Genomic DNA, 23,103 nt, shown 5'->3' on the forward strand with positions numbered 1-23,103 from the left:
ACAACGATGTACAGATTAATACAGCCCTGCATCCCAGAGGGACAACTAATGAAAGCTCACAGAAAGAAGAAGTGAAGGGAACTGCCTACCTGCCTTACATTCACAACACCACAGATAGAATTGCCAAGTTCCTTCTCAATCATAATAAAAAAGCCATGTTGGGCACTGTCACTAAAATTTTTCATAGTTTGTGTAAAAGCAAGGACAAATTGTCCTCACTATTACACCCTGGGTGTACAAAATTCCCTGTACTTATGGCAAGGTATACATTGGCCAAACATGCCAGTCCATTGGGACTAGCATCAAGGAACACCAAAGAAATATCTGTCTCAACCACCCAGACAAGTCAGCAAAAGCTGAGCACGCCCTATCGTCAGATCATGATGTCATGTTCCAAGATGTTCGAGCTCTTACCCACACTAAGCAGGTCCCTCAATTCTACAGAGGACAGTTTATGTACAACCAGAAGCATATGCCACCATTAACACATCACACAAAAATACAGACAAAAAGCAAGTAGCTGGTGGTGGTGGTGATGGTGATGGTGATGGTGATGGTGATGGTGATGGTGATGGCAGAGGCTGGGTCATCAGTTAACCTCTTAACCAAGTATTTATTATTCACCTGTTGAATAACTTCTTTTGGTAAATTTTCCCTCATCAAGCATGACATTTTTTTACTAGCGTACAGTTAACATGAAACATAAAAAATGTCAAACACACACAAACACTTTCCCTCCCACAATATCAGTTCTGCTAGCTCATCAGAAAAGAATTTCTTGAAATCCATTATTCTTCTACTTCTTCTTTATGTGTTGGTCTCTGCATAGAGCTACATTTAGATGCTCAAAAACACCTGTAGATTCAGAGTTATTCTCAAAGTGTACATGTAAACCAGTAAGAGTGGTAAATAGGAACCTTTCGTGTTATTCCAAACTCCAATCATTCTGTAATTTCTGTAATGTCACTTTCACCTGTGCCATCTTTTGCATTACTGTCAACACTTGGATCACTAAAATAAATCCCACTATCAGCATCAACATCTTCTGAATCCAACAACATAAGCGCAATATAATTTTCAGCTAAATCCTTCAATTTGTTTTTGCCTTCAGAACCACAGTAAGTCGCCATGCTGATAGTGCGGTCTACTAAATGCAATAGCAGTGTGCTGTAGGTGGGACAGGAAAAGATCCTGAAGGATCTCCCTGTCCCCCACTTGAATTTCATGATCAGGAAGGGGTGCAACCAATACTTAAGAGATGGCAGAAAGGTTCAGGAAAGGTTTTATTCTTATAAGTGGCTCGCTCAAAATTTGGTGCTAATTTTAAATGGCTTGATGCTTGAAAGCATTTCATGCAACTATTGGACAGTATGCCATCATGTGTATAAGTGGCTGGGCAGTTAATACAGTTAATACAGTTAATACAGCTAATCAATAAGGATAATATGATGGCAGGCAGTGGTCATATAAATTTTAGTGAAAAATGGAAGGGTATGTATAGGTATTTTAAGGCAGAAACAGGTTCCAAGAAGGTCATTCCAGGAATAATTAATGAACAAGGGGAGTGTGTATGTAAGGATCTTCAAAAGGCAGAAGTATTCAGAAGTATGTAAAGATTGTTGGTTACAAGGGTAATGTCCAGATAGAGAGGAGACTAATTCTAAAGAAGTATTAAAATTTACATATTATAACAATGACATTTACAATAACATACAAAAGTTGAAAAATAGAAAAGCAGCTGGAATTGATCAGATTTCTGGGGAGATACTAAAGACAATGGGTTGGGATATAGTACCATATCTGAAGTACTTGTTTGATTATTGTTTGGTCGAAGGAGCTATACCAAATGAACAGAGAGTTGCTATAGTAGCCCCTGTGTATAAAGGAAAGGGTGATAGACATAAAGCTGAAAATTACAGGCCAGTAAGTTTGACATGCATTGTATGTAAGCTTTGGGAAGGCATTCTTTCTGATTATATTAGACATGTTTGCAAAATTAATAACTGGTTCGATAGAAGTTTTTAGGAAAGGTTATTCCACTGAAGCTCAACCTGTAGAATTCCAGTAAGATATAACAGATATCTTGGATTCAGAAGGTCAAATGGACTGTATCGCAATTGACCTGTCTAAAGCATTTGATAGGGTGGATCATGGGAGACTACTGGCAAAAATGAGTGCAATTGGACTAGACAAAAGAGTGACTGAATGGGTTGCTATATTTCTAGAAAATAGATTTCAGAGAATTAGAGTAGGCAAAGCTTTATCTGACCCTGTAATACACTTAAGAAACTGGAAATTGCAACACTATGAAGACATTGGTCGTTTGTGTTGATTTTCAAGATATGGAATGATGCCATGTAGGTATGTAAACGATCAAAGTTTCAGACCCATTGGATTGTTGTTACAGGTCTCCCAACATGATTGGTCGCGGAGGAATCAACTCCAGTATACGGACTCTGGTGTAGCGTAGTTGACTTGCAGTCTGTGCAGTGAAGTGTTCCCCGTCAAAAATGCCTCAATGACAGAGAAGAGCACACTATCAACAACTGTCGCCATTTGAGAGGGCTCGGATAATTGTGCTGTGTGAGGCTGGATTATCGCTAAGGACTGTCGCTGCACGTGTTGGCCGACAGGCATCTACGGTACAATGTGCATGGCAGTAGTGGTCAAATGAAAGTACCCACACTTGTAGACCTGGCACAAGCCCAGTGCGAAGGACAACTGTGAGAGAGGATCGCCGCATCATTCGGATGGCCCGGATTGAACCCCATGCAACAGCAGCGAAGATTCGAGCAGCTGTGGCACCCCATGTTACACAACAAACAGTTGGTAATCGCCTGCGTGCAGCTGGCTTATGAGTCCGTGTCCCTGCAGAAGGTGTTCCATTGACCCCACAACAGCGATGTGTAAGGCTGGCCTGGTGTCGAGAAAGATCGACGTGGGTCGACGAATGGCATAGGGTCGTCTTTAGTGATGAATCGTGCTTCTGTCTTGCCTGCAGTGATCGCCGGAATCGTGTGCACCGATGTACCGGGTAGAGGGGCCGCCCAGATCTTATTGTCGAGAGGCACACAGGCCCAACACCAAGCATTATGGTCTGGAGAGCTATTGGCTTTAATGTGAAATCACAATTAGTGCTTGTTGAGGGCACTATGACTGCTTGACAGTACGTTGATAGGGTACTCAATCCAGTGGTTGTCCCTATTATGGCGAACATTGCTAACGGGATGTTTCAGCAGGACAATGCCCGGGTTCACACTGCACGCATCTCCAGAGAAGCTCTCCACGGCATCACAACCTTACAATAGCCCGCGAGATCCCCGGACCTCAGTCCTATTGAGCATGTGTGGGACATGATGGGTCGACAACTGGCCAACGACCTGCTGTGTCTTAACCAGAGCCCCTTTTGCCACCACTTTTCAGAGTTCCTGAAAGGCCTTCACAGCTACCGTAGCGGTCCCAGGGCCCTCAAAGTCCCCACTGTACTTCACCCCTCCAGGCAGTCCCCTACTTTGGCTGTCCAAACTGCTTAGACCGGGGGATGGAATTAATTTCTTCACACACATTTTTTATTTACATTAACCTGCACTGGTCGAATGCCCTCTAACATTCCATTTATTTTCTCTTTATTTTTATTTTCCAACCCACCACAATTTTAGTACATCTGAAAAAGCTGTGCCTAAATCTAGATTAGAGTAAAAATATGAGGCAATTCTCTATTTTTCTTCTCTATCATATCATCAACTGTCAAACACAACCATGAGGTAACATTCAATTTTCCTTCTACTAACAATAAAAGAGCTGATACCATCAGAGTAGGTCCTCTGCTGCTTATGACCAAAGATTAAATTACACTCCATTTAAAAACAAAGCTATTTGTTTTGTGTTCGCTCAGTACTTACTTTTAAAGTGGAAATTTTGCACTTACCTATGAATTGCAAACAGTAGTGCAAGAGCAGCCACTGTCTTCTCTCCACCTGAAAGGTTCGACATGGGCTGAAAGCGCTTGCCTGGAGCCACACAGTTATAGTTGATCCCATCCAAATAGGGCTCCTCAGGATTTTCAGGTCCAAGAAATGCTTGAGCCGACTGGTTCTTGGCTAACGACTATAGAGACGATAGAAAGACAAACAAACATTAAAATCAAATATAATAGCTCTTGCATAACAGCATTTTTGTTTTTAAACTCCTGAATTTGAGAAGCTCACTGAAGGTTTATTTCTAAGTTCCTTACACAGAGTTAAAAATGGTGAAATCTGCCCATAATGGAACCTGTAGTCAGTACAAGGCTTATCTCAATGAAAATATTCTGTGCTTGCATGAAATTCAACCTAAAGTACATATAAAATTGCCCACACTTGCCAGAACCTGTCAAATGCAGAAAAGTAAATACTGTCTTGTTGTGTATAACAGAAAATACAATGCAACTTTAAGAGACCCTGGGTTTCCTTCAAGAAATTTTTTACGCTGTACTGACTGTTTAGAGGCTTCCTAACCCTGATATCTATTGAAGAGGAAATTGTCATAGAATTACCACTGTCAACCTGCAAATGGCTATTTCCAGTGAATCACTCATTCTGAAGATGTCAGCCATTCTTACTGAAGATCTATTTGCAAACATACAAATTTGAGACAGACTTAGAACTTGAAATTTTGTAGTAGAGATTATACAGCTACATAAACCCACCTCACCGGGTACTGACCACACTCAACAATCGATCCATATTTCCACAATGAATTGCAGTTATTTTTGCATGCTCCATCAATCACTTTAGCAATGGATGAAAAGCGATATGGTATGTTTTCGTGTATTAAGGTTAACAAAGTGTAATAAGCAAGGCCTGGAGTTTGATGACATATCATCTTTTAGATGAAATAGCATAGACTTTGCTAGCTTGTATGGAAACATCTGACATGATTCCTAGATTATACGAAAGATCAATTATTAAGTCTCTATTTGCTATTTTGTATTTTTAGATCATTTCTTAAGGTTTTATATCATTCATTTTCAGGTTTTTTTGTTGAGAAGATACTTTTACATCATTTTTTTTCCTTTAATTGTGTTCTGAACAGTAATTTCTGATTGATTAATTTCAACAATATAGCAGCTTTGAATTAGAATTAAACGATGTCAAAAGTTTCAACATTTAGTTGGTGGAACAGAGAAAGTATCTTTGTTTCCTTCTTTTTTTTTTTTTTTTTGCTAGTTGCTTTACGTCGCATTGACACAGGTAGGTCTTATGGCAACGATGGGATAGGAAAGGGCTAAGAGTGGGAAGGAAGCGGCCATGGCCTTAATTACGGTACAGCCCCAGCATTAGCCTGGTGTGAAAATGGGAAACCATGGAAAACCATCTTCACGGCTGCAGACAGTGGGGTTCGAACCCACTATCTCCCGGATGCAAGCTCACAGTTGCGCGCTCCTAACTGCATGGCCAACTCACCCGCTAAAGCATTTTTGTATACCCCTTAATATGTTCTTGGAAAATCCACATTCTTGAAGTGATGAGATGTTTGAGCTTATCTAGGTAACTGAGAAAGTGGAAGGCAAGGGGTAGAACTTAGCAATGAATCACATGTACAGTAATTATTTATATATGTGTGCATGTGAGAGAGAGAGAGAGAGAGAGAGAGAGAGAGAGAGAGAGAGAGAGATATGGATAGTGTGTGTGAGTGCCTGTGCACTGAATTGTAACAGTCTTCACGTAGTGAATTCTGTAGATTCTCTCAATTCATAAGATTCAAGGGCTATTTATGTCAGTCAAGAACTGATTTCAAGAGACGATGTGCAAGGAAAGCTGGTGTACATCAAAGAGAACTTCGTCTCCTCACCATCAACTATCAAGCGCCTTCAAGAGAAAGGTGCGACTCTTGAAAAGATGGCTTTGTTAGATGGAACATCTGACAAAGCACTGACAAGTGTACATGGAAGTTGGTGTTCTGGTGTATATTCAAGTAAAATGTGTTCTTGAGAAAAACTCCGGCTATAAAACCGTGCACTCTGTTACCCATGTTTTGTCTAATACTGAAGCAAAGCTAACATAAAGTGACTTAAGCACACATCTGTGAATGCTGAAAAGAGTTTCTCTATGTATACGATCGTGCTGCATGACAGCCGATGGTCTTTTACCTTTGAAAACCTGCACAGGGTGACTGTCATCTACTGCAATGCAGAATAAGGCAAGTACTGAATATAACAGCTGCACAATGTGCAGTGTTGTTATTCAATATTGCATTTTGTTAGCCAATAAAGACCTCCTGCCCAAAGACAGTTTCTCTTATGGAACAGTGTTCTCCCTAGGACGTTTTTAATGGGCGCACCACCCAGCTGTTTCTACAGACCGCCCAGCTAACATAACCTAAATATGCGCTAGTTACATAATATGAACACATATGAGTCATTGGTTGTTTCGAATTAAAATATAAATACTGTGAAACTGTTTATTTAAATGATAAATATTCATTATTGTCAGCATAATTACATTGGAGTTTAAGTGCTTTGCTTGACTATCACATAGCATTGTGTGCGAGCAGCTCTTGGATCAGCATGGAATCGCATGTGAGCACTCGGCTCGATTCCATATGATGTCACAAATCCGCATGGCACTCCACAGCTACGGAGTGGCAAGCCTGATGGTAAGCCATTATGAACGAGCAGTAGAACACTAGAAGTTCAAAATTCTCTGTTAATACTTGAATTAATAACGATTATAACAAATCCCATGCAATACAAAAGGAGGAAATACACCGTATCATTTTTTTGCAATTTGTTTTACGTCATACTGACACAGTTAGGGCTTATGGCGATGATGGGATAGGAAAGGGCTAAGAGTGGGTAGGAAGCAGCCGTGGTCTTAATTAAGGTACAGCCCCCCCTCCCCTTATTCAAGAGCCTTGGGTAGTCAAGGGCAGAGTAGCAGGACTGGCGGAATCTGGAGGTAAGCTGATGTACGATACAATATCGGAAATACCCAGAACATACCTTCTTGTGAAGAGGGAACTAAAATGTCTTATGCTGCAGGAACACTGTTCATGGGACTTAACCGTGGCCAAGATTAAACTTGGAAAGTGGGAGGGATCCAGAAAAATTATCATAGGCTCTGCATACCTCCCATATGACTCAACTAATCTGCCCCCATCAGAAGAAATTCAGAACCTAATTTGCAATGCAGAGAGGAAATGCGAACACCTAGTCCTTGGAGCAGATGCAAATTCACACCACACGGCGTAAGGCAGCATGAACTGCAATGCAAGAGGTGAGTCTTTACTACAGTTTATTACTATAAATAAAAACTGTAGGGAGATAATAGACATTACACTAAGCACTACGCATATTGCAAACTTTATTAAAGACTGGAAGGTGCTGGAGGAACCATCAATGGCAGACCACCAGCACATCTAATTCACAATAGATGCGAGATTATGTGGGATTGTGATGTACAGAGACCCAAAAAAAGAACTAACTGGGATAGATACAGAGAAGTTCTAGGGAAGGCTAAATAAAATATTCCAACTAACGTGAGAGGACAAAAAGAAATGGATGAGGCAGTGGAACTATTAGAAGAGGCCATTATAGACTCATTCCATGACAACTGTCCTCTCAAAGAAAAGAAAAACACCAAAAAAGTACGGTGGTGGAACAACAAACTAGCCAAAATGAAAAAAGAGGTTAGGATGTTGTATAGAATATGATCTAGAAATGGTGTGTGGGACGTATACCATAGGAAACTCACTGAGTATAACCTAGATACGGAAAGCAAAAAGAAAATCTTGGAGACTGTTCTGTGAGAAAGTGGAATCACACACTGAAACAGCAACGCTCCAGAAGGTTCTAAAAGCAACCCATATAAATCAGGTGGGGACACTGGAGAAACCAGATGGGTCATTTACTTAGGCGGGGAGGGGCACGCTGGAGATAGTAATGGCGTGTCACTTTCCTGAGGGTGAGGATATGACAGAGGAAGAAACAGTTGGAACAGAGACTGGAGCTCGAAGAACAGAATGGAACTGTGCCAACAGAATAATAAAACATAACCATGTAAAATGGGCAATCAACATGTTTCATCCTATAAAGGCTCCGGGGCCAGATGAGATACTTCCGATACTCCTACAGGAACGACAGGAGATACTCGTCAATGTCCTGACGGACCTTTTCAGAGCTAGTCTAGCTTTAGGGTACGTGCCAAAATCATGGTCTGAAGCTAAAGCAGTATTCATACCAAAGCCTGGAAGGGCAAATTATGCCCAAGCCAAAGCATACAGACCATTATGTTTAACCTCCTTGATGCTGAAAGCAATGGAGAAAATTCTGGATAAATATATTAGAAGAACGGTGCAAGTGAACTCAACGTTGCATGAAAATCAGTTTGCATATAGACCTGGCAGATCCACTGAAGTAGCACTCCAACAGTTGGTTTGTGAACTAGAGGAAAGCCTAGAATATAAAGAAATTGCACTGGCAGCATTTCCAGATATTAGAAGGAGCCTTCAGCAATACAACCTATGACTCTATGATCAAAGCATTGGGAAAGAGCAAGGTGCGTAAAACCGCCGTCAAATGGATTAAATCCATGTTAGACGGAAGGAAGATAAAAGCAACCTTTTTTGAAGAAACGCTGATGGTTAGGGCCATCCGAAGCTCTGCTCAGGGAGGAGTTCTTTCGCCTCTACTGTGGAACCTCGTGGTTAACAAAATCGTAGCTATGCTCAAGGAACAGAGATTTTATACACAAGGATACGCAGATGAACTAGTGATTGTGGTACGAGGTAAGGTGATAATTGTTATCCATGACCTCATGCAAAGATCACTTAACCTTGTGGATAACTGGTGTCGGGAAGAACAACTATCAGTCACCCCGAACAAGGTAACTCTGGTCCCTTTTACAACAAGGAGAAAATTATATGTATATGGAAGAACAGGCATTGCACCTAGGTGTAGTGTTAGATAAAACTCTAACCTGGATTCCACATACAGAAAGGAACATAACCCGGGCCAAGAACTTGCTGTATGCATGTAAAAGAGCCATCGGGAAGACATGGGGCCTAAGACCATCAGTGGTAATGTGGATATACGCAATGATCATTAGACCAGTGATGGCCTATGCTGCAATCATCTGGTGGCAGAAAGCAAGTCAAGGAAAAGTCACAAGTAGATTGGATAGCCTACACAGAATGGCATGCATGACCGTAACTGGGGCTACGCTGACAGAAGCCTTGAATACTTTACTAGACCTCACATCACTATGTAATTTCATAAAAGGACAGGCTAGAATGAGTTCACATAGATTGGCACAATCAGAGTGCTCGAATGCACAGTCCCAATCTAGGACACTGTAAAATTAACAGAGTAATAACAGAGGAAGTTCTTCACATGCCTTCTGATCATATGATACTAAAGTATAATTTTGAAAAACCGTCTGAGACCCAGATAATAAAAAAAAAAAAAGACTGAGATATCAACAAATGGAATACTGAAAAAGAAGATATAGTGTGGTGGACTGATGGCTCAAAGACAGTGGATGGCACAGGAGGACGGATCAACGGGGGAAGACCTGAGAGATCAATCCAGATGAGCCTGGGCAAACACACTACAGTCTTTCAAGTTGAAGTGATAGCTATCAAAATCAAATCAAATCAAAATCTCTTTATTTGCAAATGAGGTGTCTACCTCGGTGGCAAATGGTACACTAAAATACATTATTGTCAAGCACTAAATTTTAAATTAACAGGAGACGAAGAAAATTTTCCTAGAATACAATATTATACAATTTACGCTAATAATTTTTTCTATTAAACACACACATCATCCTTAATAAATTTATGTTGTTTACAAAATTCTACTTATAATATCTTACAAACATAGTCAAGTCATATACAGTACGGTATGTGAAATTACTTCTAATAATACTATACAACTGGTATAAGATTAAAATTAACATTGAATTTATTTACATATTTATATTTTACCCATTTTGGAACCTAAGTAGCATAACGACCTGCTGCGTCTTAACCAGAGCCCCTTTTGCCACCACTTTTCAGAGTTCCTGAAGGGCCTTCACAGCTACCGTAGCGGTCCCAGGGCCCTCGAAGTCCCCACTGTACTTCACCCCTACAGGCAGTCCCCTACTTTGGCTCTCCAAACTCCTTAGACCAGGGGATGGAATTAATTTAATCACACACATTTATTATTTACAATATCCTGCACTGGTCGAATGCCCTCTAACATTTAATTTATTATCTCCGTTGTTGTTTATTCTCTTCTTGAATATCTGTACAGATTTTGGAAAAGGATCAAACACTACCCCTGGTAAACTGTTCCACTCCTTCACGCCCTTCCCAATGAAAGAAAATTTACCCCAATCGCTTCTGCTAAAATTCCTTCTAATTTTGTACTTGTGGTCAGTTCTACCAATATAATTATTTTCCAACCGAAGCCTCTCACGGATATCTCCCCATGCTTCTTCTCCTGTATAGGCTCTATATAATCCTATAAGTCTACTTTTCTCCCTTCTCTTACTTAAAGTTTCCCACCCAAGTTCTTTTAACATTTCTGATACACTACTCTTTCTCCTGAAATCCCCTGTTACAAACCTTGCTGCTTTCCTCTGCACACCATCTAGTTCTTTTATTAGGTATTCTTGGTGAGGATCCCAAACACTGTTTGCATATTCCAATAATGGACGAACCATACTTAAGTAACATTTTTCTTTTAATTCTTTGTTGCATCCTTTAAGTAGCCTCATTATGACATGTAACGATCTGTATGCTTTCCCAACAACGTCATCAACATGACCCTTGCAGTGCAAATTACTTTCAAATCTCACACCTAAGTATTTGCACTTGCCATCTTTTGGGATAACTACCTCATCCAAAGTATATTCAAATTCAGTTTTAAAGCTCCTGTTTGTAAAAGTTGTAACAGTTGATTTGGCTCCATTAATCTTCATATTATTTTCTTCAACCCATTCCTGGATACTGTCAAGGTCCCTTTGTAATTCTGAACAATCCTCAATGTTATTTATTTCCCTATAAACAATTATGTCATCTGCATACAATCTTATTTTCGATGTTATATTGTTCCCTAAGTCATTTGCGTATATTAAGAAAAGTAATGGACCGATTATACTACCCTGTGCAATTCCCTTCCAGACTTTCTCTTCCTGTGATATATTATTTCCTACTTTGACTTTCTGAACCCTTGAATTTAGAAATGTTCTTATCCAACGTATAACCCTTACGTCCAATCCTATTCCCTCCAATTTCTTTAATAATATTCCATGTTCCACTCTATCAAAGGCTTTGGAAAGATCTATGGCTATGCAATCTAACTGGCCTCCTGAATCTAACTGATCTGATATGTCCTGCTGAAATCCCACCAGTTGTGCCTTGCAAGAAAATTTCTTTCTAAATCCATACTGGCTCCTCATGAACCAATTTTTATCATCACATATCCCTCTGATGTACTTTGCTATTAAACTCTCCAGTATTTTACAAACTATACTGGTCAGGCTGATTGGTCTGTAGTTCTCTGGTTTCCTTTTATCACCCTTTCTTTTATAAATTGGTATTATTATAGATTCCTTCCATTACTTTGGTATCACACTATTATTTATGACATAGTCAAAGAGAAATTTTAAATAAGGCACTATATACCACCCCATTGTCTTTAATACCTCCCCAGTAATTTGATCACTTCCTGCTGCTTTTCCTTGCTGAAGCAGTTGGATTTCTCTGAAAATATCTTCATTTGTGAATGAGAAGCTTCTTGTTTCCCTCTGTCTCTCTCCCTCTCTATCTTCTGTTACGGTTTCCAAGTCCTGACAATCTTCTACTGAATTTCGGAATTCCCTACTAAAGAGGTTTGCTTTCTCAGTATCTGTTAAATAGTGTTCACCCCCTTCTCCCACCATTGTAGGAATTTGGATTCCTTTTCCTTTTTGATTCCTAATATATGAATACAGCTTTTTCCATTTCCCTTTGTGGTCATTACCCTCTTGAAGAATGCCATTCATATAATTCTCTTTTGCTTCCTTTTTCACTCTATTCAGTTCCCTCATTAGTTGTTTTCTAGTTTCTCTATTCTCCCTACCTTCTTTGATTTTCCTGTTTACTATTCTACATTTTCTTTTTAATTTTCTTATTTCCCTTGTGTAATAAACAGGGTCTGAGGTCATTTTACCCTTCTTAACAGGTACAAATCTCTTCTCTCCTTCCCAAATTATTCCTTTAAATTTAGCCCAAAGTGTATCCACATTATCCCTTCACTTATCCAACAACTGAATTGTGATTTAAGGTAAGTCCCAAATTCATCAACTTTAGTTTTTCTGTATAATTTCTTGTCTTTTGTGACCCTCTTATTAAGCATTTTTGGTACGAGTCCTACATCCATTATTACAGCCTTATGGTCACCTATTCCTTCAATTACCTCAGTTTTATCAACAATTTCCCATGGTTTAACCAAGAATACATCTAGCAAGTTATTGAGACGAGTTGGTTCTTGTACTACTTGTGTAAATCCTCCCTCCCAAATTAACTTATTGCCAGTTTCTGTTCATGGGCTTCACTTGCAGCTCCATTCCATTCAACTTCAGGCAAGTTTAGATCTCCCCCAATTATTACCGTATCATTATTGTTTTTATGAGTATAATCTATTATTTTCTCAAATATTTCCATATCTCTTTCCTCTCTTCCAGGCCTATATGTTCCTATAATTCCCACCTCCTTCATATTATCACAAACTAATTTTATCCCTAATATTTCATCCCTTTCATCAGTAAACCATTCATGTGAACAATAAGTTTCCTTCACCAGAATAAATACCCCTCCTCCTTTTTTATCTCCTCGGTCTCTACGATAGACTGTATACCCTTCTGGAAATACTTCTGTATTACCCACCCCTTCTCTCAACCACGATTCCACTCCTATCACCACATCCGTCTCATAAGATTCCATCAATGTACCGAATTTTAATTGTTTATTTACTACACTCTGACAGTTTACCAAGAGCAATCTCAGACCTCCTTCCTCCCTAAAACTTGACTGTTGCAATTGGGTAACGTTTGACTCATAAGTTGAGAACTTCCCTGGAACCCAGATCCTTGTACATAGATCTTGATTTAAGGGTCTGGGTTTTCTGGCAAGTTTCCCTGTATGTGCCAGTTTAATGGTATGGGTTTTCTTAAGTACCGATTAGTTTGCAAATCTCTGTTCATAATTGTAGCAATGTCTACAGAGAGTTGCTTTTCCATTACCATTTAGATGTAACCCATGTCTAGTGAACATTTGCCTGCCAAGACCTAAAGTATCTACTACATAGACATTTCTAAAACTCTTACATAATCTCTTGATTTTTATATTTACATCATGTACAGCTTTGTTCACACATGAGTCCTCTAAACATGTCTGGAAGAAAATCTGAAAATGAACTATAGGAATAAGAACATTTTCATTTTTACGGACAGCCAAGTGTCCATTAAGGCACTAGAAGCAGTCCGGATAATATCTAGAATTGTCTGGTATTGCCATTCACTTCTTCTGAAGCTCTCAAAGTACAACATTGTCAAAATAATATGGATACCAGTGCTTGCAGGTATAGAAGGAAATGAAAAGGCAGATAAACTGGCTAGGAAAGGGGCAGAAACATATTTTGTAGGCCCAGAACCTGTATGTGAGATTTCCTATGGACAAGCCCAACACTACATGGGAAAATGGGTACAAAAGAAACAAATGGAGAACTGGAAAAATAATCCAGGATGCAGGCTTGCAAAGGAACTGATAAAAGGACCAAACAAGAAGCATACTAAAGAACTGTTGAAACTCAGCAGAGAAAATATAAGATGGGTAGTAGGACTGATGACAGGACACTGCCATTTGAAAAAAAAAAAAACCTATAAAGAATGGGAGTTATAAGAGACAATATATGTAGAAAATGCAATGAAGCAGAGGAATCAGCTGAACACATACTTTTCAAATGTGAAGCACTGGGTAGAGTCAGACTTTCCATTCTAGGACTAACAGGTGAAGAGAGAGAAAAAAATCGAAGACAACCCAATAAGAACAACCTGCAGCTTTGTGAAGGGAGCAGGTATATCTAGGTGGAAATGAAGGAAAAACATGGTACCAAAAGATCTTAGAGGTTGACGCTAATTAGGAACTAATATTTAGAGGCCCCACGAAGAAAAGCCCCAGCATTTGCCTGGTGCAAAAATGGGAAATCATGGAACACCATCTTCAGGGCTGCCAACAGAGGGGTTCGAACCCACTATCTCCCGAATACTGGATACTGGCCACACAAGCAACTGCAGCTATTGAGCTCGGTACAGTATAACATTGACCAGGATCGTTAGAGACCATTATAAGAATGAAACACTGATTGTGGTATTAGTAGCATTCTAAAACACAAATTCTAACTACATTCTCTCAATACAGAAATACATTTACAAAACAATTGGAGAGGATTGTCTGTTGCAGCAGCATTATTAAGCCATGCATCCCTATGTGATGCTTGGTACCAGCATCCTCTCAGTCAACTTTGTGAAATCTTTAACATTGTTATACTACTAATAATAATGTTGTCTTTACGTCCCACTAACTACTTTGGAAGGTTTTCGGAGACACCTAGTTGCCAGAAATGTGTCCCGCAGGAGGTCTTTTATGTGCCAGGAAATCTACCGAGGCTGACATATTCGAGCACCTTCAAATACTACCAGACTGAGTCAGGATCGAACCTGCCAAGTTGGGGTCAGAAGGCTAGCTCCTCAACCGTCTGAGCCACTCATCCGGGCAACAATATCACTAGCAGCTACAGAGAAATTACTGACATTCAGTCCTCCAGTACTTAATTTCATGAAGTGGTAAGGCGATTACCACACTAATGTTCAATGAAATTATCGTAAATTAAGATTTATTTTACACGTAACTAATCTCATGACCAGGCCCGTATTGAAATTTGCTATAAATGCTTACAATATAGTAACTATTTCAATTGCGCGCGGCTGTGAACTTGCATCCGGGAGATAGTAGGTTCGAATCCCACTATCGGCAGCCCTGAAAATGGTTTTCCGTGGTTCCCCATTTTCACACCAGGCAAATGCTGGGGCTGTACCTTAATTAAGGCCACGGCCGCTTCCTTCCAACTCCTAGGCCTTTCCTATCCCATCGTCGCCATAAGACCTATCTGTGTCGGTGCGACGTAAAACCCCTAGCAAAAAAAAAAAAAAAAAAAAAAAAAAAAAAAAAAAAAAAAAAAAAAAAAAAAAAAAAAACCTATTTCAATCCACCTATTCAATACAAATTGGTTTTATGTTGCTAGTTCATAATATTACAACGTGAATTTGCAGGGGCATGTTTCGCTTTATTTACAAGCATCTTCAGCCTACACAATTGTCTCTAGGTTAAGACCTGTCGTATTTGGATTGTTTTTACAAAATATTTTGCTTGAGTATATGTCCATGTTTGGTAATAATATAGGAAATATGTACACATTAAAAGTATAACAATATGAATTACAATGTTGGATAGAAGTAACCCTTAAATTCTAAAATAAATTGACGTCCAAAACATATTAACTACAATTTAAAATTTCTTTTTTGGTTAAAAATTGTTTTCACATTTACAATGTTGAATTGGAGTAACCCTTAATTCTAAAATTCATTGACGTCCAAAACATAGCAACTACAATTTAAAAATTTGGCTAAAATTGTTTGCAGAAATAACAGTGAAAAAATCTTAGAATTTTTAAATAACATTGATAGGTACATAAAATTTACTAAAGAAGACGAGAATGACAACTCATTGAATTATCTGGACGTTACAGTAAAACACTTAGATCATAAATTCGATTATCAAATATACAGAAAACCGACACACAAATCAATAACAATAAGAAACGATTCACTCCACCCTAAATCCCATAAACAAGCAACTTTTTTCAGCACGATATACAGAGCTCATAAAATACCCCTATCACCCGCGAATTTCACAAAAGAAATAAATTTCATAAAAGAACTTGCACTTATCAACGGACATAAAGCAGAGATGGTGAATCGAATCATCAACAAAGTAAAGCTCAAATTAGCCACTAATCTTGTACCGGAAAAAAAAAAAAAAAAAATCAAAATACGCAACCTTTACTTACACCAGTTCAACGATCCACCAAATAGCAAACCCACTCAAAAAGAGGGATATGCAAGTAGCCTTTAAAACACACAACACTAATAAAAACTTATTATTTAATCATAACACAGTAAATTCTTACAATAACAAATATCATAGTTCCAGAATACATAGACTAACATGCACACAGTGTAAATCTTCATATGTTGGCCAAACTGGCCACAGTTTCCTAACTAGGTACGTGGAACACTTTAACGCCATAAAGCATAATAAATACTCTGCAATGAGTAATCATATGAAAGAAACCGGCCATCATTATACCTCTATAGACAAAGACCTTACAATAATCAAAAGGATCGAAAAGGGGAAGTTAATGACAGAGTTCGAAAACATATACATTTATTTGGATCAATATTTTAATAAAGATAAAAACCTGAACGACGCGGTCAAAATAAAAAGCCCTTTAATAGAACAGTTACCAACAATGTTACAAACTTTCAAATTTGAAAAAAGCAAATTCTTTAGGATATTTAATCTAAAAACACTCACAACAAAAACTATTTCAACAACGATTTCCCCTCTACATAATACGCCAAAGCTCAACGCCCCGCCCGTAGGATCGTTCCCTACCCCCACCTCGACAACAGATAAGAACTCCCCACTACACGATACGCCAATAGCAAACGCCCCGCCTTACATCCATCCCCCTCAACCCCCTACTTGCTCCTCACAACAGCCCCTCCACACGTACAACACAAGGAGTAGAACCACAACAGACATTCGTCACAGTAATGTAAGAAAGACCACAAGACTTTGTAGCAGCAGTCAAAGGGGTAAGTGAAAATATAACATCAAACTCACATTACAAAGCACAACACACAACAGTATTCAAGTTAATCTCCATTTGTTCCAGATGCTTCACTCATTCTATTACCTCGAAAAAAACCTAAACAGCTATTCAAGACTTGAATGAAGCCACTCCTTTTAACTACAACTACATTCATACAATCTGCTACCTTCCGATATTCAATGTCGCAATAAACAAGAACTAATTATTCTAATACTTCACTGATCAAAACACCAAACTGCAGCAAGCCTCGTAAATTCTAGAAGCTAGTCTCCACATGTTCCAAGATTTAAATTTAGAATATTACCGACACATGGAGTCAAATCATAGTTGTTTTTAAATAATTACATTGGAGATCGCAATTATTATCCAAATTCCCAACATTGGAAGTTACTGTGTTCCAGATTTCAACGGTTTTAGAAAAAATGACTCCTATATATTTTAACTTTCAGTTCTTATTCATGACTCAAATTTAAAGACATATTACGGTTGTTTAAATCAACCACAGCTTTGTGCAAACAATTTTAGCCAAATTTTTAAATTGTAGTTACTATGTTTTGGACGTCAATGAATTTTAGAATTAAGGGTTACTCCAATTCAACATTGTAAATGTGAAAACAATTTTTAACCAAAAAAGAAATTTTAAATTGTAGTTAATGTTTTGGACGTCAATGTATTTTAGAATTTAAGGGTTACCTCTATCCAACATTGTAATTCATATTGTTATACTTTTAATGTGTACATATTTCCTATATTATTACCAAACATGGACATATACTCAAGCAAAATATTTTGTAAAAACAATCCAAATACAACAGGTCTTAACCTTGAGACAATTGTGTAGGCTGAAGATGCTTGTAAATAAAGCGAAATATGTCCCTGCAAATTCATGTTGTAATATTATGAACTAGCAACATAAAACCAATTTGTATTGAATAGGTGGATTGAAATAGTTACTATATTGTAAGCATTTATAATTGAGATTTAGCCGAGTTTGGGGTTGAGTTCATTTTATTCTTGATTTGAAATATATGTACTTCGCATATATTGAACCATATCATTGTCTTGGAGTCATTAAACGCTATTTTAAACACACTTTCTTCGTTATATCACAATTTCATTCCCGCTAGTTTCATTGTTACAAGTAACTTTATGAACAGTCAGAGATACTGATGAGTATCCCCATGGACTCGATTCCGGAGCAGTGTCCATTTCCAGGCATAGGACTCGACTCGAAACTGACTTTCTCCACACCATCACTAGCCCATTACAACGTTTTAACAAATATTTGGTATTACTAAATACTTTAATACAGTATTTGGTGTTACGCATTTGCTACGGCAGCCATTTTGATGGAAAATATCGATCTACATTCAAATATGAAACACAGGAATTGATAGAGTTTGTATTAGTGTCCAGTGTCACCAACTTAGTTGTTTTTGAAGCAAATCTGTTTGTTCTGTATTCTTTTAGTTTCTTTAACATTTACTACTGCTAACAATTGACTTCAGTTGATTTATAGTTCTGATTTAATTACATTTTAATTATTGTTAATGTGTTTTCCACTTGTGCTTTACTTTCTAATTCATCAAGAATATTGGTATTATTATCTATTTCTGGCAGGAATGATGTAAATTGAACTGCCTGTTTCATTTCTTCATGTTCTTGATACCAAATTGTGTTTTCTCAAAATGAGCAGGAAATCTAGTCAAACATCTACTGTTTTAAGTTTCTTTAACCCTTTCCGGGTCACGGCGCAATATATTGCGCCTCGCGGGAAGTGCCCCAGCAGTTACGGCGCAATATATTGCGTGTCGAACTTCCAAGCATCATATCTTCGCTTCTCTTTGAATTTCAGCAATGATTGAAGAATTTGTCGTATCTGCCATCTATCGGCTATATTACGGAAGCTTACGCTAATTTGTATCCTCTTTGGGAACGCTGTTAACTTAAATTTTTTATGTGAATGTTTACCACACTTGCGAGTCAATGCGATCTGATAAACATGGCTGCTCGCAGGCAAGTGGAAGTTTTTGAAAGGTGATGAAAAAGTGTTTGAAATATTAATGAATGATGAAAGTGAGGGTTCAGATTTGTGTGAAATTGACTTAGAAAGTGTTGACGATATTGTGCCCGAAGTTTCAACTGGTGACGATGAAGGTGTAAGTGACAATGATGAAGAATTATAACCAGCTACCGCGAAGAGGCAGAAACGAAATGTATCAACTGATCATCGGGTCTGGGAAAAAGAAACGGGTATAAATAAATTTTTACCTACTGATTTCGGCTATAAGCCTGATCTTGCCGGAATCCAGGATCAATCTTTGAATGAAAACTCTCCAGAACTAGACATTTTAAAAATAATTTTTCCGCATACCTTAGTGGAAAAAATAGTCATAGGAATGAACTTGTATCACTCGCAATATGTAGAGAATAATTAGGTCATTTCTCCCACATCCCGAGCGTCAAAATGGACTGATGTTACTGTCGAAGAAAAGTATTTGTTTTAGCAATAAGTATTAATGGGTCATGTAAACAAACATGCGTTGGAAGAATATTGGTTTGTGCTCAGCCCCGTGCTTTGAGGAATCATACAAAAAAACTTTTAAGCAGATAAATTGTGTGATATTGTTGTTTTTCATTTCATTCATCTGTATTTTATCCATTTTTGTGAATATAATGTCCAATGAGTGTGTTTTGCTATTTATAGAGAGATTTATTTATGTGCCTGTAAAAACCTAAATTGTGGGGTATATGAGCGTTTAGAAAACCCGACCTTGAAAGGGTTAAGAAAGAACCTAGTAAAAGTAATAATTCAACACCAGATGAGATTTCCGAAAGACATTGCTGAGGTCGGCTCATCTGGTGAAGTGGAAAGTATTCAAAATGAAAAACCACAAGTGAAACACTCTTCTGAACACTGCTTATAAAGGGTTTAAGAAATTTACATGGTTAGCTGTGAAAGAAAATGGTATGTTATGTTCAACATGTGTAAAATGTTCATTGAAGAAACCAACAAAGAAGGAAGTGACTTGGGTGTCTATACCATGTGCAAGACTTCTAAAGGAGAGTTTAGTTGACCATGAACAAAGCAAGCTGCATACCGATTCTTGTTCAAACTTTGAAAGACGTGCATTCGAAGAAACTGGGTTTGGGCAAATAGAATAATCAGTTTCTATTTTAAAAAATTTACAGAGAGATGCTTTTCTCAGAGCGCTAAGATCAATGTATTAGTTGGCAAAAAATGATCTACCACACACTACATTATACGGAAAATTGCTGAAACACTGTGAGGCTGTAGGTTGTACATACTTAAAGCATCTTAATATTGGTGATAATGCCAATTATACTTCAGAAAGAATAATGCAGGAGTTACTTGATGTTATAGCTTCAGATATTAGATGTGAAATATTAAAGACATACATTCAGCAGATTATTTCAGTATTCTGTGTGATGAAACTACAGATATTTCCATACTGAAGCAACTTATTATGCACATAAAATATGTCAACCAAATTAAAAAGAGGTTAATGTTAGTTTTGTGTCAACTTGCAACATCATTGATGGTAAAGCTGAGACCATAACAAATAAACTAATTGAAACCCTTGAAAATTTAGGGTTATAAATTTGTAATTCGGTAGGTCTAGAATCTGACGGGGCAACTGTCATGATTGGTAAGCAAAAGGGAGTTGCACCACTGCTAAGAGAATAAACAAATTGACTCATGGTAAACTGTCACTGCATAAACCACAGATTGGTACTTGCTAGTGCCCAGGCAGCAGATGAAGTGCCTTAACTGAAATTTAGAATATCATGGACAGCCCTCAAATTAAACTAAAAATGGCCAGTGATACTAGAAGGTTCTCCCATGACTCTGCTGTTCAGTCTCTAAGAAGAGTGGTGAGTGTTCTTTCTGCACTTGAAAGAGAGGCCATTGAAAGGAATGACATTACAGTAAGGTAAGGGGTTGTTCTGCCCGAAGGCAGGTCCGAACCTCCGCAGAGGTATTCCTGAGCCGGAGTTTACTTGCGGTAGAGTGGCCAGTTACTTTCCGCTCCTCCATTCCATTCCCTTACCGCCACCAACAGCGCGTGGCAACCCATCCAACTCCTGACCACGCCCAATGTTGCTTAACTTCGGAGATCTCACGGGATCCGGTGTTTCAACACGGCTACGGCCGTTGGCAATGACATTACAGCTGAAGGCTTAAGCAAGTGCATGAAGACATACAATTTCTTACCTGCAATTATGATGCTTTTAGATATCTTACCTCTTCTGTGCACAATGTCCAGAGCTTGGCAAACACAAGATATTGACTTGACAGAAATTGAGCCAATCATAGAAGCCACAAAACTCAGCATCTTACAATTGAAAGACACTCCAGGAAATCATTTTCAAAGTCTCAATCACCATCTTGCAGGTGGATGGTCAGACTTCTACATCACTTATTCAGATGTTGATGTTGTGACCTTCAAGACAACAATTTATGACAAGTACATAGATACTGTTATCCAACATCTTCTTCTTCTTCTTCTTCTTCTTCTTCTTCTTCTTCTTCTTCTTCTTCTTCTTCTTCTTCTTCTTCTTCTGCTCCTCCTCCTCCTCCTCCTCCTTCTCCTATGACCACATAGGATCACTTTAGTCAGTCCGTCGTTCAGGTCTCTTTGAAGGGATTGTACGGGCTTTGCGGTCCTCCCAGTACTTCTTCAGATGCTCCGATCTCCGTGCCCTTTGCTCAGTTGAAAATATGCGTGTTGTTGGTTTGTTTTGTGTAAGGGTAAAGCGGAGGTTTGTATTCTTGAGTTTTGTATTTAATTTTATCTTATTTGTGGTGTCTTCTGTTGTAAGGCCTATTTCCTTCAGATCCTCCCTTACTTCTCTGATCCATTTACATCTTGTTGTGGTATTTTTTGAGATGAGATTGTGTTGTACTAGTTGTTTCAGAAGTCTCGAATCCTGCATCCTCATGATATGTCCAAAAAATCCCAGTCTCCTCTTACGCATAGTATCTGTAATGGATTCTAGCTCTTTGTACACGACTTTGTTAGGTATTAGCCGCCACTGTCCATCTTTCCGGTATTTTTTATTGATGCAGGTTCTTCCAATCCTCCTTTCAATTTTCTGAAGTCTGTCAGTCTTTGATTGTTTATTCAGGTGAAAAAGTGTTTCTGCTGCATATGTAGCTTCTGGTTTTATAACTGTGTTGTAGTGTCTTATTTTTGCATTTATTGATAGACATTTATTTTTGTAGATATTCCATGTTAATTTTTGTGCTTTAGCTAATCTATTTGTTCTTGTTTGGATTGAGATTTTTTCATTTAGGTTATATGTTATTACTTCTCCAAGATATTTAAAATGAGTTACTATTTTTATTTTATTACCATTTACTAGCTGATGTACCCGTGCTTCGCTACGGAATTCTACATTGTATACGGAATTCTAGTGTACACATTGTGAGCAAGATTGTATTTAATACAACGGGGAAGTCACCAAACGTCTTTTCTCATATGAAGACTGAGTTAGAGAGTTTTCACTGTAATGTACTGCATACCATCAGTCACAAACAGGTTGGGGAGTTTTCATTATAATGGTAGACACTCACTCTCAACCTGCCTTTTTACACCCTCAGAAAGACTGTCTAAGTGGTTTCCCAATTGAAATGAACATACATTACAATGACGTCAGTAGGAATGGCGCTATTAAAAGCAATGCTTTCATTGGAATACTCGATCAAATGAAACACCACACATTTTCTCACTTTTAACGAACAGGACTACACTGCCGATCTAACAGTCCAAAGTTTCAGAGCTGGAATGACCAAGCTGCAGGCAGCCATGATTCGTGAACACTCTTCGTCTTGTTTTCGGTGGGGAGAGGGTCGAATAGTGGAGACCCCCAGGGCAAAAAATATGCCATTTTACTAATCTGTTTCCTAGGAGTACCCGACGAGTCGGAAAATCTCAATTCACTACACTGGCGGCGGAAAAATCTATCTGACTCGGAGGCAAATTTTTCTTCCAAGCCAGAAGAGAAACACCCTCTTCACTGATAATCTATATATTTTTAAAAAATTATGAAAATTAAAGTCAGTCAGTCTGGCCATTCTATCTGGTCGATTTCCTTGATTTCTTTTTAACCAAAAG

The 23,103-nt window shown here is 38.3% G+C and overlaps 1 protein-coding gene across 4 annotated transcripts in view; it reads right to left on the bottom strand.

Annotated features, from left to right (window-relative positions):
• Positions 1-23,103, bottom strand: part of LOC136864009 (structural maintenance of chromosomes protein 1A) — a 679,773-nt gene that overhangs the window by 104,506 nt on the left and 552,164 nt on the right. For all 4 annotated transcript variants that reach the window (XR_010859243.2, XR_010859244.2, XR_010859242.2 and 1 more), the window contains exon 22: positions 3,929-4,107. Coding sequence is in view for 1 of the 4 variants with exons in the window: in XM_067140505.2 (XP_066996606.2) it covers positions 3,929-4,107 (179 nt within the window). In the remaining 3 variants the exon portion in view is untranslated. The remainder of the gene's footprint in view (positions 1-3,928; positions 4,108-23,103) is intronic.

The sequence above is a fragment of the Anabrus simplex genome, chromosome 2 (assembly GCF_040414725.1).
Source record: "Anabrus simplex isolate iqAnaSimp1 chromosome 2, ASM4041472v1, whole genome shotgun sequence".
Taxonomy (NCBI): domain Eukaryota; kingdom Metazoa; phylum Arthropoda; class Insecta; order Orthoptera; family Tettigoniidae; genus Anabrus; species Anabrus simplex.